This window comes from Chamaea fasciata, unplaced genomic scaffold (assembly GCF_029207755.1).
Source record: "Chamaea fasciata isolate MVZ Bird 193981 ecotype frontalis unplaced genomic scaffold, bChaFas1.0.hap1 SCAF_2, whole genome shotgun sequence".
Classification (NCBI taxonomy): domain Eukaryota; kingdom Metazoa; phylum Chordata; class Aves; order Passeriformes; family Sylviidae; genus Chamaea; species Chamaea fasciata.
The window spans coordinates 54,552,274-54,567,538 of NW_027094087.1; the positions used below are offsets into that span (position 1 = coordinate 54,552,274).

A 15,265-nucleotide genomic window follows, 5' to 3' on the forward strand; every position below is an offset into this window, starting at 1 on the left:
TTTTAGGTATAGAATTTATTTTAGGAGGATAAAATTAACTTTGCTTAGTTTCAGAAGCAGCAGAAAGTTCAGTGCCCCTAAGTAGAGTCAGCAATGCAATGCCCTGTACCTGAAATAGAGAAGTGCATAATATTCTACTTAATTTTTTTTTTTTTTTATCCTGGTGATAATTATTTGAAATGTAGAGAATGCTTAAGGCTCAGTCCACACTGATACTCCCAGCTGTCTAATCTAGTCCCTCATTAGTGTCTCATAAGGAGATGGTGATTCAGAGGCACAGACATCTGATGGAAAGTCACTGCACTGGCCATCAGCATGGGATTGATAGCCGGACTCTGGTCATCATTGGTAAAACAGGAGAAGATGAAAATGTTTGAGAAGGGGAATATTTTTGGGATGTTCCCATAAAGTATTCTTGGTTCTCCATTAATGTGCAGTCTGAGAAATTTGGAAATGAAACACGTAATTTTTTTCCCCTAACAGTACTTGTTTATGAGCAAGGAACCTTCTCAGAAACACCAAACCTGCCCATTATCCATCTGAGATTTTCAATACTGTTTTAATGTCTCTTTATTTTTCCAACTCACTTGGTCCTCAAAGAATGAAAATGGGACTGACTGCATTTGCAAACACAGTCTCTCAGATGCAGTGTTTGTCGAAGTGAAATTCCTCAGTTTGCCTCAAAGTAATGTGTCTGGACTCTAACCCTGCAACCTTTGATAACATCTACATTCACTTAGCAGTGGAATGTCTTGCAGTTCTTGTTACATGAGCGAGGCCCTCATGTGATAGATAATATGTGCATACAGAAAGTAATATGCTGTGCACTCACAGCATGCTGGATTTGTTGCCATAGAGTAATATATCATGAAGTATCTCTTCTGTTAATAAAGGATCTGTTGTTAGTTGCAGACTGGTAGGTATGGGCCAGACTACGAGGATAGAATTGACAGATTGCTACCTGAAATAGCACAGGGTTTTGTTTCTCATTTTAAGTTGTTGTTTTGGGGTTTTTTTTTGTATAGGGGGTTTTACAAACCTTAGAAGATTCAGGGTTGAGTGGTATTCTTCTTAATTTCCTTATGCCAAAATACAGAGAAAAAGGCGGTTGGAATTAAAATTCTGTTCAGTTATGATGGTGTTGCCCCCTTCATGCTCTCCATGTTTGTAACTATCCTTTTAAGCCTGGTCATCATCATAGCTTCCTATACAAGTTAATTCCAAAAAGGTTCTAAATGCTGGGTAAAAATTAACATTGAAAATGAAAGTTTTGCCTCTGTTTCTTTGAAAATAAAAGTCCATTGGAATTGAGGCAAAATGACTGTGATTTTTCTGTATGCTGCTATGCTGTCAGTGTGTGCTGTACTTGCCTATTAGATAGGCTCATCTGTCCTTCATGTGTTGAGCCCTCTCCCTGTGTCATTGCCAGTGTCGTTTATCTAACCCCTTTTATTTCAGATATGGCTCTTTTAATTGTAAATATTTAATCCAAATTAGGCATTTGTTATGTGATTGTCTTATTAAAAATGCTTTTGCATGTGTCAGTTAATTTTTATATCTTCTATTAAAAAGGTGTGACTGTGGGGAAACTGTGTAGAAATTTAGTGATTTTTTTCTGAAACTCTGTGAGAATCCTGAAATGGAAGGGTGCTCAGCTAGGTGAGATGGGGTATTGTTTTGCTTTCTAACTTCAATGGTTTATCCTGTCAGACTTTTTAACTATTGCTGCACATTGAGCTGTCCACAATGACTCCTAATTATTTTTCTCAGAAGACTGGACTAATTTGGTCTCATCAAATATTTAGACAAAATCATTTTTCCTTGTGCGCATTGCATTATATTTATTTGCATTTCATCTGCTGTTGTATTACTCAGTTCTCTAACTCAATTAGATCTTTCTGGAAATCTCTATTCTCCACAGTTCTTACTAACCCAAATAATTTCATACTACTGAAAATTCTAATGTTTGACTATCTGCTTCCACTAATTGATGTTAACCATTGTTTTTAATGTTTGCTGTACACCATATGGTTAACTTTTACCCTCCCTGGACATCTTGGTTCTTGTCTTGATTATCTGAACCTTATTTGTGAGATAAAATTCTTCAGATAATCAGAGGCTTGGAGAAGGAGTTGGTAGAGTAGTGGTCTACTGAGAAATCTCAAATACACAGTGTTTACTTCCTTCTGTTGTTTATAAAGGAGCTAAAGTACTTCACAAGAGCTTCAGCACAGCATTTTGTTTGTAGAAAATGCACAGGTGTCAGACTCCTAGGCAAGTTTTGTCATGGAAATAACTGTAGGGTTCAGATAATGTAGTGTCCACGTTTATACATTGTAGTATTTTGTTTCTATGAAATGTAACCTTACCATAGGGATACTGTGGGAACATATTGCTGATCATATGGTGAAAGTGTGCATTAATCCTCTCTGGTGGATGTTAGTTTAAATGTGTATTATTCTGGCTTTATGGATGGACTTTGTCATTTGTAACCTGCTTGTGTATGAGATAGTTTAAGTGTGTGTGTGTGTGTATCCTAAATGCGGTGAGACGTGCTTAGGAGCAGAGGGGTAGGAGATCAGTGTTTGGCTAATCATGATCTACTGATTAATGAGGGTGATGCCACATTGCAATACAATGAAGAGGCTTTTTTTTTTTTGCTGTATATAAATTGTTGAGCACCTGGCAGGTGTTCCCAAGTTGATTTTATTTTTGTGTAGATCAATTAGAATGTAAAGAATGGACAATAGTTTTTGAGGCCCATTTTGCCCTTTTTGTACAATCTGTCTGTAGTGCTAAATATATATGTTCCTTTTTTTTCTTGAAATATGTTTTTTGTCCTATAACTCCTTCCTTTCTCAGGTAAGATACATTGTGGCTTCTTGTTTATCAAAGTTATACTGTATTTCCTTTAAAATCTGTTTTTTCTTAATGAGAAGGAGCTACTTTTTGAGCAGTTTAAGAAGTGCATCATCATTATGGAGTTTTGTTTGGTTTTTTTTCCTAAACTCATGTAATTCCAAATAGTTTTCGGAGTCAGACCGATAACAAACACAGTCTGTGGATGATACCAAGATGGTTTTCAGTAGGTTGTCATACACAACAAAGGGGAAAAAAAAATAAAAGTTCTCGTTTATTGAAATTTGTTTCAGAAGTGGGAGATGTTTTTAGTGGTTGGAACTGGTTTCTGAGAGGTTGGTGAAATAACATTAAAAGTTCTGTTCACTTCAAATCACTTGAGTTTATGCACCAAAAATACATGATGAAAGAAAGCATCTGTTCTGTGTGGTGTTTGCTGCATAAATTAATAACATGTCATATGATCTTTCCCAAGGGGAAGCTGAAGAATCCAAAGCAGGTCATGAAATAAAATGAAAAATTGTCATTACTGGTGTTCAGCTGACTAGTTTAAGTCAGAAGCATTCCTTGTTATTAGATTCATTTCATTCATTTATGACTTCTTTTTCTTTCTTCATCACCTCTGCAGCAACTCTTGCAACGTATATCATACTATTTTATTCATGTGAGTTCAGTGTCAATAGCCCCAAACTGAAGGATTTTACAGTTTTGCTTTTTTTTTTGGTTGAAGTAGTACAAAATGTCAAAAATTAGAAGGAAGGTCACAGTGGAAAATACCAAGACCATATCCGATAGCACATCCCGAAGACCCAGTGTGTTTGAAAGGCTTGGACCCAGCACTGGAAGTACTGCAGAGGTGAGTTGTAAAAGTGTTCTTCTTTTCCTCCCCACCCCAGCATCTTCTTTTCCAGGATTTATGTGGTGGGAAAGAGTAGCTCACAAGCACCAAATGCTCAGATGTTACTGAGGTTAAGTAAAGGTGAAAAAAACGCATGGATGTTCAACATGCTAATTCTAGAACTTTCAAATACCGTGTGTTGTGCCAGCTTCTGGAGGGAGCAGTAGTACTGTGCATATTAATAATATTTCCACCAACCTAAATTTTTCTCTGCCAGACCTAATGCTCTTTGTTGATTTTTTTTTAATCGATTTTATTACTGGTGGACAGAAATTACAGATAAATGGGACTTAATGTGGAGTCATTTGTTTGTTCTGCCACACTCACACCAATGGTATTTCCAGAAAGGAGTGTGAAATTCACCCAGTAATGTCTGTCTCTTAGACACAGTGCCGTAACTGGCTGAAGACTGGCAACTGCCTCTATGGGAACACATGTAGATTCGTACATGGCCCTTCACCACGAGGTAAAGGCTATAGCAGCAGTTATAGAAGGTAAATCAAGAACTCACTTTGAATTCTTCACATGCTGTAGGAAAATAGCTTTTGCAATTCTGTCTTTTGTTTTGTTGGGGTTTTTTTTTAAAGTGAAATGCTGTGGTGTGCCTGATTGTATGTTATATCAATAACCAATTGCCTTATAAAGCTGCTTAAACCAATTATTTTGGCAATGTGCAGGTTTTTTGTGTGTATACAGCTTTAAAAAAATGAATAGAGTCAACTGGATTAACTATATATTACTTGAAATGGGAAATTCAAGTACCTTAGTACTTTTTTGTTTTGGCATAGTGTCACTGCAGCTTTCTGGTATCCTTTTCTGTCCTGTACTAAAATGCTGGTTTGCAATTAGTTACAGCAGTGCTCACACTCACAGGTCTTCTACCTTTGCTATGTTGTGTGATGAGTATCTATCCTTTCTCTCCTGTTGTGAGAAAACACTTCTCTTAAAAACATGGCTTTGTGACTTTATCTGTCAGATACGGAAAAAAGTCCTGTGTTGTAGGGGGAGATCCAAAAAGTTACCTCATTTTTCAAAAGAGAATATTTTCTATTATATATCTCTACATATGTTACTGACATTTAAATTTTTTTTTAACTGTCCTTCATGTGGTGTAACACCGAACTTAATTGAAACCAAGTATGGCAGTAAGCTTGTAGTATTCTTGCTATAAAGGACAGAAAGATGCTATAGTTTTAGCGTAGTATCTCTTTCTGTGAAGGCTTCACAATTTACAAAGAGCTGTCCTTCGTAAAGCTAATATTACTATAGATTATGGATGGGCACACTGAAGCATCAAAGAGTAAAGCAACAACAGGAAAGTTGGCATGAGGTTAGGTTCTGTGTCTGATTCTTTTTCCTATTCCTGTGGCATGCTCTTAGGATGATCTTGACTTTGCTTGTTTGATCTTCCATTGCTTCTAAGGTGGTAACAGCTGGGATAGAAAATACATCACTGAGTTTAGTGTTTCTTTTGGTGTATAAAAGATTTTACTCTGTTCTGCACTGAATGTTCCAAATGAATAAAGTGAGTGATTTACTGGTAGGGATTAATTTTTAAAACAGTTATAATGTCACTTTCTCCTTCCTTTCAGTGTTTGGAATGCTCAGTGCATAGTTCTGCTTGATCATTTGAAGAAAAGTGACATTTCTTTTAATGATTAAAGCTGTGTTTCTGCTTCACTGTAACCACTGACATTTATGAAAAACAATGATTTCCTTCTTCTTATTGCTAACTTTTTTTCCTAGGACTATATGAAAAGTCAAAGGACAAATCTTCCTGCTTATTTGCTTGGCTCATTCAGCATTTAATAAAGGTGTTCTTAAAAGTAAGAAGGGGGAGGAAGCCCACCACCCCCACACACCCCCCAAAGCAGACAAATGAATGAACTGTGCCTGTTCTCAAAAGTTTGCACTAATAGCTCTTGGCCAGGCATTGAAAAAGCTGGTACATAATACATACATAATAAAATGCTGGCATTTTCATGCCATTTAACATTAGAGAGATTTTCACAAATGTTATACAGGCACTTAAAATGCAATTTTATTGGCTTCAGGCAAGCCAAACTAATGCTGCTTCCAAATCAGTTCAGTGAAAGCAATACTCTTGTTCAAGTATCTGGGATAGCAAAATGGCAGCATGCCTGCATGTGTTCAGCCATACCTGCCAGGGAAGTCTCATCTGCTTTCCAAGGAGTTGGGTAGGACAAAGCATGTCTTGCTGCCTTTCTGTCTTCATACCTTCTGCCTCAAATTCCATACCTGTCTGCAGTAAATCCTATTGGTAATGGTTTTATCTGACCATAATGCCTCCCACAGTTCAAAACATCACCAGACAGGAAAACTTTACTCTCAAGTATGAAAAACATTGTTCCATTTTAGCACTCATGTTGCCTCTCACAGCATGAATTTTAATCTTGCTATAAAAATAAAACCTAATGTGTTTTTACATGAAGCTTACCTGATGGTAGTAGTAAGATTTCAGTATGGGATCTGCCAGTCTTCCCAACATCAGAATGAAGGAGAAGCTGACAAAGAGCTGTATGTAAACATGCTATCCCATGAGGAATTTTGCTCTTTCTGCACTTATAGATTATTGGTTAGCTGCTTGGCAGCTTCCTGTCTGGCTCCTTCATGCAATTGTCAGGATCTTTGCCATTGCTGGGCCCTTTCCTTAGTCTGACTGATCCTCTTTATTTGGTATCATCACGCTGCATTTAAAAACCAAACCAGCAGTCACATTAGGAAAGAATGTATGGATTTTGAAAGTTGCAAATATTGTATTATGGGAAACTGGAAAACAGGACAATATTTCTTGAGCAGTTATAATATTTACATGTGTAATATCGACATAATACATACTTATTGACATGTAAATAATATATATGTAATTAATGGCAATAAATATTGGTCATCTGCCTCTATGCACATGTGTGCTCTCACACAGCTGCACAGAGTTATCCTCAGGTAGGTGTGTTGCAAGGTGTGCCTGTTGCTGGATACTTGTTTCTGACACTGTAAGAAGTACAGGAGCAAATGAAGGCACTGTTATGGAAGTGCATTTCCTAAATGCTGTTGAGCATGGAGAACTGATCTGTTGCAGGAAGTAATGCTGTTTAAAAGCACTTAACTGCCTTAGAATTTAAAATTAGGAAATTCTGCATTTTAGGCCTTATTTAAAAGATGGGCCCAGCACAAAATATTAAAAAGAAATTTCGTAATGCCTTTTGGATGAAAGGTTCTGGCAGTTGCAGTCTAGCCACGTCATCTTAAACTACAGAGGTAAATTGTCATGATTTGTTGAAGTTCAACTGTAAGCATGACCTGGAATAACCAAAAATCCCTTTTGGAGTGGTATGGGGGAAAGTTACATGAAAATGAAGCTGTGGTACACATAAAAGAAAAATCAGCTAGTAGACCAGCTTGTTTTTCTGTGTATTTAGCCAAAGCATCTGAAGATAGTCATGACTTCCTGAGTAATTATTTCTTAAAATTGGACTAATTGTCAGTCTTATTTTATTAGAGTTTTTGGAGAGTTATGATCTCTTTGAGGAAGGAGAGATAGGGTGATTTTGACTTTGCTTTGGTGTTCTCCTAAAGCTGAAAAAAGCTGACCTAGTAACAGCAAAACCAAACAAAAAATTGACCAACGAACCCCAGCCCTGAATGTGTACCTTTTAAATTTCTGTGGGTTTTTTCATAACTTTTATAACATTTAAGTAGATTTGAATAATACTTTAGCAAAATACCTTTTTTTCAGCATGGGAGGGAAGAAAAAGTTTATTAATTGAGGGTAAAATGGTTTGGATATTTTGTTTTTTATTCCTGCCTGTAACTTAAAAAAAAATAAAGTAGTATTAAAATGTCAGGTGTCACTATAATGTACATGAGCTGCATTCAGTGCAAGTTCTCTAGCTTTCTCCTTCAGGTAATGGGATTTTTTTCCTGAAGGTATTCCTGTTGAGGAACAATATTACAAATATATTATTGATAATCCTTCTGCCTTTTAACTTAATTTTCAGTTTCACTAATCCAAATCTTTGTATTTGCAGCTTTAATATTATTACAAATTAAGGTGTTGAATTGGATTTTAATGCTGAAAGACAGTTTATTTGTTGAGGTAACTGATGGTTGGAATGCCTCAGAGAGTTTTGGTAGTGCTAAGAAGTATCTATTTAATTAGTGGGAAGAGGAAAAATACTTTGAATCATAACCTTTACCAAGTCCAGACACTTTAAAGTTCATATCGTCATGCATGCATAGAAGCTAACTTATTTATATTTGTGTGCCGGCTATTATTTGATCCTTAGTGATGAAAGAAGCAGAGCTCTACTCTTCTGTACGTTTCCTCTGATCTAGATTGACCTGTACTTACAATTTCATGGAGAATTAAATGCATTATAAAATGAGAGCAGTCACTGGTCTTTGTCTCTGTAGGTTCTCATACATTTAACCCTATGATGCATTTTAAAGAATTAAATACAGGAAACAGTGCAGAGGAGGAAATGGAAAAAAAAATCCTTTTTCAAATATGAGCAGATTGAAAATGAAATAGTATTAAATTAATTTTTGGTATGCATTGACTGTGAAAGGCAGTTTGTCCTTTATGTATAATGTGACAGGAAGAGTGGGAGAAATTAATTTCTCAATAGAAACTGATTCAGTCTGAAAAAAAAGCAAATTTCATTATTCATATATTATGTATAAGTTTTCTAATCAAAAGACAGCATTAGTATCTCTTTATGATTCTTTAGTGTCAACTGGTAGGCACAGATGTAATACTTGTATGCAACCATTTCACAGAAGAGTCTGTATTTACAGCTGCCAGCCATCACAGAAATACTAAACTCAGTATCAAGCCAAATGTATATAAAATTTGTTTTCTTGAACAGAAAGATCATCTAAAACAGCACCTACATTCCCTTAGCTTAGGAATTTGTTTGAATCATAGAATCACGGAATGGTTTGGGTTGGAAGACACCTTAAAGATCAACTGGTTCCAACCCCTCTGCCATAGGCAGGGACACCTTGCACTAGACCAGGTTGCTCAAAGCCCCATCCAACCAGGCCTGGAACACTGCCAGGGATGGGGCATCCACTGCTTCCCTGGGCAACCTGTGCCAGTGCCCCACCAATGCAGTGGTTGTTCTCTTTTAACCCATAAGGGGTGAATGAACTCATGAATCCATACTAAGAGGTGACAAAATTATAGTAGTGTAGGATGTTCCTCCTCCCATTCCACATCACAGCAATATCTTTTACAGAACCTATATCATAAAGGTGCATGACTAGTAGAGTTCATTCAGCATATTGTAATTAAATAATGAAATAATTATATTACTGCAAGATTGAAAATGGAAGAGGCCTCCAAGAGCTAATTTCTGGTTCGTGGTCTTGCAGCAGTGTTTTCCTGTGTGGCAGCCTCACCTAGACCATGGGAAGATTGTGCTTGGGTTATGTTATCTCAGCTTACAGACTTCATCCACATTCAGTTGTGCTTCTCTGTGGCTGTCATTGCCAGTCCATAGTAGTTTGATTCTGCATTAATTGTGGTTTTAAATACATATATGTAATGTATATAGAGAGACACTTATGTTTATGTAATATATATAAAAATTGTTGCAGCTTAGATTATGAAGAAGGCTGAATCTTGAAATATTTGGTAGGAGTGATTGTGAAAACATTTGCATGATGGTCAGAAAAGGGTTTATTTATTCTGGATGGGATCACCTGAAGCTGATCTGGAGTAGTAACTGAGTCATGCCACATATACATACAAGTAATTTTTCTTCTTAGAGTCAAGTTTTCCTTGACTTTCTGGAAGGATTGCGGTTTTTATGGTGCTTAAGCCCTTTAGAAGGGAATATTTTCTTACTCATCCACCTTGCTTCTGGGTGGGAGGTTTAGATTTTTCTGGATATACTAATAAAATAATAATTAAAAGACAGATAATATTAATTTAAAAATAGTCCCATAGAACTGGTTTTATTATGTTTCTGTATAATGCAGGTCACCAGAAAGACCCACTGGAGATCTTCGGGAAAGAATGAAGAACAAACGTCAAGATGTTGAGGCAGAGCCACAGAAACGAAGTACAGAGGAATCGTCCTCTCCTGTTAGGGTAAGAGTGGAGTTTGCAGAGCTCCAGAATCCCTCAGTAGCAATTGGGCTGTGTGTCCTAGAAACCTTACTGCTGTGACTTGTAACATTGAAAATGTTTTAAGGAACTGATCATTTTGTACATAGCGTATCACATTTTTTGTTATGAAGTGCCTTAACAATTGTACTGTTTTGCATTTTTATAGTGCTTTCTGGTCTTCTGGTTCCTAAAGATTTTATAAATCCCACAGACTTAAAATATGTTATAAATACTGATAAACAGGTATTTAATAACAATGCAGACTCTTCAATTATTACCAAGAAAGTATATTAACCATTGTTTCAGTTGTCCACTATTTTTCCCCCAACACTTACTCATATCCCTTGTATACAAGCATCCTGACTTAAGTTGTTCACCCCAAATTTGCTTTTGATGAAACCATGCAGTTACTATTGTGCTGGTTCATTTTGCCTTCCTCCTCACATACTCATCAGGCACCCCAACTGCTAACTTAATGGATTTTACAAAAAATTCATTATTGTTCTTATTTTGTAAACATCTTTCTGCAACCCTGTGGCCCTTCAAATTAAATTGTTTCCCATTTCTGATGTTGCAAACAAATAGGGATAGAGTTCATAGTGTGACGCTGAACTTGTAGCAATAGCACCACTGTGTTCCTGCACCATTTTTAAGACCATCTTCATATGAATAATTTTTAAAAAGGTTTTATTTGTAAAAAATCAGTTTTGCTTCTGCAGGTATTAACAATGTTCTATCATTTCCTCTTGGTCTGTTCCTACTTGCTGTGTAAAATGAATTTTTTATGTCAGCTGTAAATAAATCAGCAGCAGCTGCTATCATTAAATTTAACAGAATGGCTTACCTTCCAATCATGTTTTCAGTTGCTGTAAATTTGTGTAAACTCAGTCTTTTTACTGAAATGTGTTTCTTTTATTTTCTAATAGCTTGAATAAACTGTTCAGTTATTGAGTACATGGTTGGTGGGAAAATTTTTTTTTCCAACCGTCATTAAACATTTGCTGTAACTTCTGTCCTGATGCAACTCTAATTTTGATGTAATTCTTACTTTTGGTTAGTTAATCTTGCTTTTTATAGTGTTCTCTTAATGTAATAATAAAATACTCTAAAATAAAACAACTAAAACCCAAGTGAAAGTGAACTGGAAGCAAGAATCTAAAGGAATTGGAGAGTTAGTGTTAAAGTATCAAAGAATTATTTCTAGGTTGAGCACACGGCAGAGTAAAAAATGCTCTGCTTCAATCTCATAAAATGGAAGATAGAGGAAACAGCTGAATTTTTGTTTTAATTCCATGGAGGCAACTCTCAAAATACAGGATATCAAAGAAAATATTCTGGAACAAATAGATGAAGAGGGACAGTCGTCAAGAGTTGCTTTGCAAAGAACCAGGATATCTAAAAGGACAGAAGACTCGAGTGACTGAACTGCTAAGAAAAATCTTGCTCCATCGGTAGAGCTGCTGTTCTGGTGGAGATCTAATATGTGATGTTTCCTTATTTTATTAAAGCTTCTGGGGTAAGAGCAGAGTTTGATAAGAAAATTTTGAAATAATGAAAGGTAGCTTGTTCCATAAGAAGTTTAAAAATAAAAAAACCCCACCTGATCAGAAGCGTTCCTGCAGACGAAATCTGTGCTTCACCAGACTACTAGACTGAAACTTTGATGGAGAGTAGTGTCTAAGAGAGAACTGCCTGACACAGGTCAAGCCTGTTTTGAAACAAGGCTTTTGGGGCATGTGTATAGATAGTCAAAGAATAGCCGGAATCTTTTAGGTTTAGAAGCCAGCTAAGGGGAAAATTTTAGATTAATTTGAATCATAACTAATTTAAAGGACTATAGCTTCAAAGAAAGTAGAAAAAATGTTGGACATCCCAAATGTTAAATGTTGCAGAAGATTTAGAAACAGTACTTGAGATTACTGAAGTCTGAGGAATGCCACTGTGGCTGGGAAAGATAGTTTTTGGCAGTACAATGGCAGATGAAACTTGGTGTTGGCAAGGGCAAGGTAATGCACAATTGAAGGAAGTCTTTTAAACAAAAAATGAATAAATTTTTTAAAAGTAACTGAAAGCATGCAGTAGAAAAATAAGTTATTGTGGACAGCTCAATGAAACCATGTGTTCAAAGTGAAGTCGCAGTTGTAGAAGCAAACATTCAAGTATATAAAAATGGAATAGAAAATGATCAATAATACGCTGTAGATATTCATGGTCCAGTTTTATTTGTAATGCTGTTTGGTTGTCATCACCTGTATGCAAGAAAATACAGTCAAAGGTCTTCTTGAAGTTGGCAAAGAGGTGAGAAATAAACTGGAGAGAAGAAAGGACATGGGACGAATGTATATAACGTATGTTTGAGAATATATAAATTAGATGCGTCATATTCATACTTTATCCCAGTAGAAAGAGTGGCAAATTTGAAAATGACAGGGGGAAATGCTATTTACATTATATATGACAATTCTGGTTTCCAGAAGATAGACACACAAAGCTGAATAGGTTCCACAAGAAGCTAAGGCAGTATAACTAGTACAAAATCCTTTCAGAAGAGATTTTGTATTCTTTGGAGACGTAACAATTACGATCTGTATGTATTTAGGAAGAAATTTCCTATCTGGGCAATTTATAGACTATATCCCTTTTTATTTCTTCATGCTTTGTACTATTATTTGCAGAGACAATATGCTGTGTTATGTGGACACCCTCATTGAACTCAGTTGATTTTGTGTTTCTTGGATCTGTGTTCGGAATTACTTCAGCACTGCATGTTAGTGTATGAATTATTATACAAATAATTAGATGAGGTTCCTGCTGTTACTGTATTCAGTTGGAAATATTTTTTTTACACTTTTCACCATATTATGAGAAGACAGTTACATTGGTGTATACAAAGTCTTATCTAAAGTCTTAACCTGAAAGATGTGTGTGATTTGGGAGAAACAGTGGGAGGACTTAATGTACATTTAGGAAGGTTTTTGTAAGGAGTGTGTGTCACTTGTTTCATGTCTGTGGGTTTTGTCACTGTAGCTTTTAACTATTTCCACTGGAAATAGGATTCGAGATTGTCTTCCATCTCTGAAACGGGAACAAATACCTCGTAATATCAGGGGAACTTCAGATTCATTTTCTTACGTGTTTCTGTAGCTTGGTAGTAGTTTACACTATGAAGATATTACACCTAGAGCAAAGTAGTACTGTGCTTACGCAAAAGGTTGTAGCTGTAATACGCATAGCTTACTGTAGGTTTAAAGGAATCTGTGCTTTGGAATGGTGTATTTTGCTGCTGCATGTACGTGTGCAACCTGATAAGGTTGAAATCAAGATTTCTGCAATGCGAGAATTGTAGGTTGCATGAGTCTTCTTTCCATCAGTGTTGGCAAAATAACACTTCTTGGCTAGAAGCATGTTCCACAGATTGGATGAGTCCTTTTGTGCTTGGCCAGGCTTTTCTGGCAGTTGTGGAAAATTTATTCAGGTAGACATCAAGTCTTGTGCTGTAGAGTGCTGATCACATGGGACAAAGAACTTCGACTTAAATAGACATTAAATTAAATAAAGTATCACAGAAGTCAGGCATAATGTCATCCGTTTTTCCCTTTCTTATGTGGCGTCTCTCCTGAACATCAAAATGAAACTGTAAATATCTATCCAATACCTGCTATGTCTATCTGTGAGCGTATACCTGAAAACAGTGTAGACACAGCCTACTAAATAGTTGTTTCCTCTTAGGACAAGCTACAGTATTTTTTTAGTAAATAACTACATAATTACAAAAGTGTAATGTTTCTCATCCAGTAAATGGCATTTTTTCAGAGTCTGCAGAGAAATAGTTAACATGAGTGACTGAAGTGGGTATACTGCATCTTCAAGTACAGGTGAAAGACATGCTACTGGCCTTTAGGAGCTTAACTTCCTTTACTCTTGGTGTGTTAAGGGAGGGACAAAAAAGGTCTGTAAGGATATGAAGGAAATATTTTATTCCCATAGTATGAGGGAATCAAATGTGATACAAGTGTAACAAGTAAAATAAAAGGAATATATTGAAGATTTTTCACTGAGAAAAACTAGGTAGGTGTTCTAAATCATCATAACTTAAATTCTTGATTTGCATGCCCCAGGAAAAAAATATACTCAATTTCTAAACTGATATTTGTTGTTCAATATGCAGTGTTGTCAAAATCTTTTTTCTTGACAACTAAAGAACATTAGTGTAAAATACTATGCTTCCCCTATACTCAGCATTTCAGTTTGATAGCTGTTTTTGTCTTCAGTTCTTCAGTAGAAATATGATTGTGCCACTACTCAATCTTTCCACTGAAAGTACAGGCTCTTTCAAGGTGCTTGTATTGGCTTGTAAGTTTGAGGAGGTAGGCATGATACATACAGGTAGTGTAGTATTTTTAACCTGGGTTATTAAATTGAACTTGAAACATTGACTTGCTGCACATTCTTTGATGGCAAGTTATTTGGTGAATTGTCCTTGGGAGGTTTTTTAAATTGACATAGAGAGGTGGTCCTTGTGTCCATATTTGTTTGCTAGTAAGAGGTGGTGTTGAATTAATAGAAACTAGTATTCATATTTAAGAAATTATGGTTTTGTTAGTTTATGTTGTAGGACTTAGTTGAAATATATAGCAGAAGTGTACAGTTCAGTACAACAGATGTGGCCTTCGTGGAGGGTGAGCTAGAAAAATGAGAACAGTCTTACAAAAGAAAAGAATGGTTGCTGGGAAGGCTTGTTATACTTAGAGAGTTTTAGATCTCATCAGGGTAATCTTTTAAAGTAATTTGCTTTGGGGCATAGTAGAATTCTGGCCCTTATGACTACAGGCCAGAATGCCTGTAGTGCATGCTGAAACAATGGCTTAGTGAATGTAGGCTTGGCTGCAGTTGATGTCAGCAACAAACACAACTCAGTAAGTTATGACCTTCTGCATCATTTTAGAGATTTACATCATTAAACTAGAGATAAGTTTTTAACGCTGTTACTGAATAAAAAGGAATAGTTGAATTTTACTCATTTTTGAGTGACTGTCAATTTTACGTGTCTTGCAATTTTACGTTGTTTCTCTAATGTGTTTCTAAGGTGATGTTAAGGTTTTAAATTAAATGAAGGTATAAGTCCCAAAAAGGAATAGCTAGTGAAATTCTCAGGCATCTCCTTTTCTTGGTGTTTCTCCCACATACCAACATGAAAAAATCCCCAGAAAAGCAAAAGAGGGCACTATGGGAGGTGAGAACATCGGGGCTATGGTACAGACTTCGCTGTTCTGGTTTCCTATTTAATAAATTAACCTGAGATACTTCTAAGCTTGAATTTTCTTCTTTTGCAAGTAGCGAAGAAACTTTGTAGTGTATTCCACTTGAGCCCA

At 36.1% G+C, this 15,265-nt stretch overlaps 1 protein-coding gene across 3 annotated transcripts in view; it reads left to right on the forward strand.

Annotated features, from left to right (window-relative positions):
• Positions 1-15,265, forward strand: part of ZC3H13 (zinc finger CCCH-type containing 13) — a 46,252-nt gene that overhangs the window by 2,453 nt on the left and 28,534 nt on the right. The window contains exons 2-4 of one of the 3 annotated variants that reach the window (XM_066176187.1): positions 3,593-3,715; positions 4,142-4,251; positions 9,764-9,875. The exons of 1 other annotated variant lie outside the window; for it this stretch is intronic. In XM_066176187.1, the coding sequence (XP_066032284.1) occupies positions 3,599-3,715; positions 4,142-4,251; positions 9,764-9,875 (339 nt within the window). In that variant the 5' untranslated portion in view covers positions 3,593-3,598. Of the gene's footprint in view, positions 1-3,589; positions 3,716-4,141; positions 4,252-9,763; positions 9,876-15,265 lie in introns of those variants that run through there. One more of the 3 variants, XM_066176188.1, reaches the window with a different exon arrangement.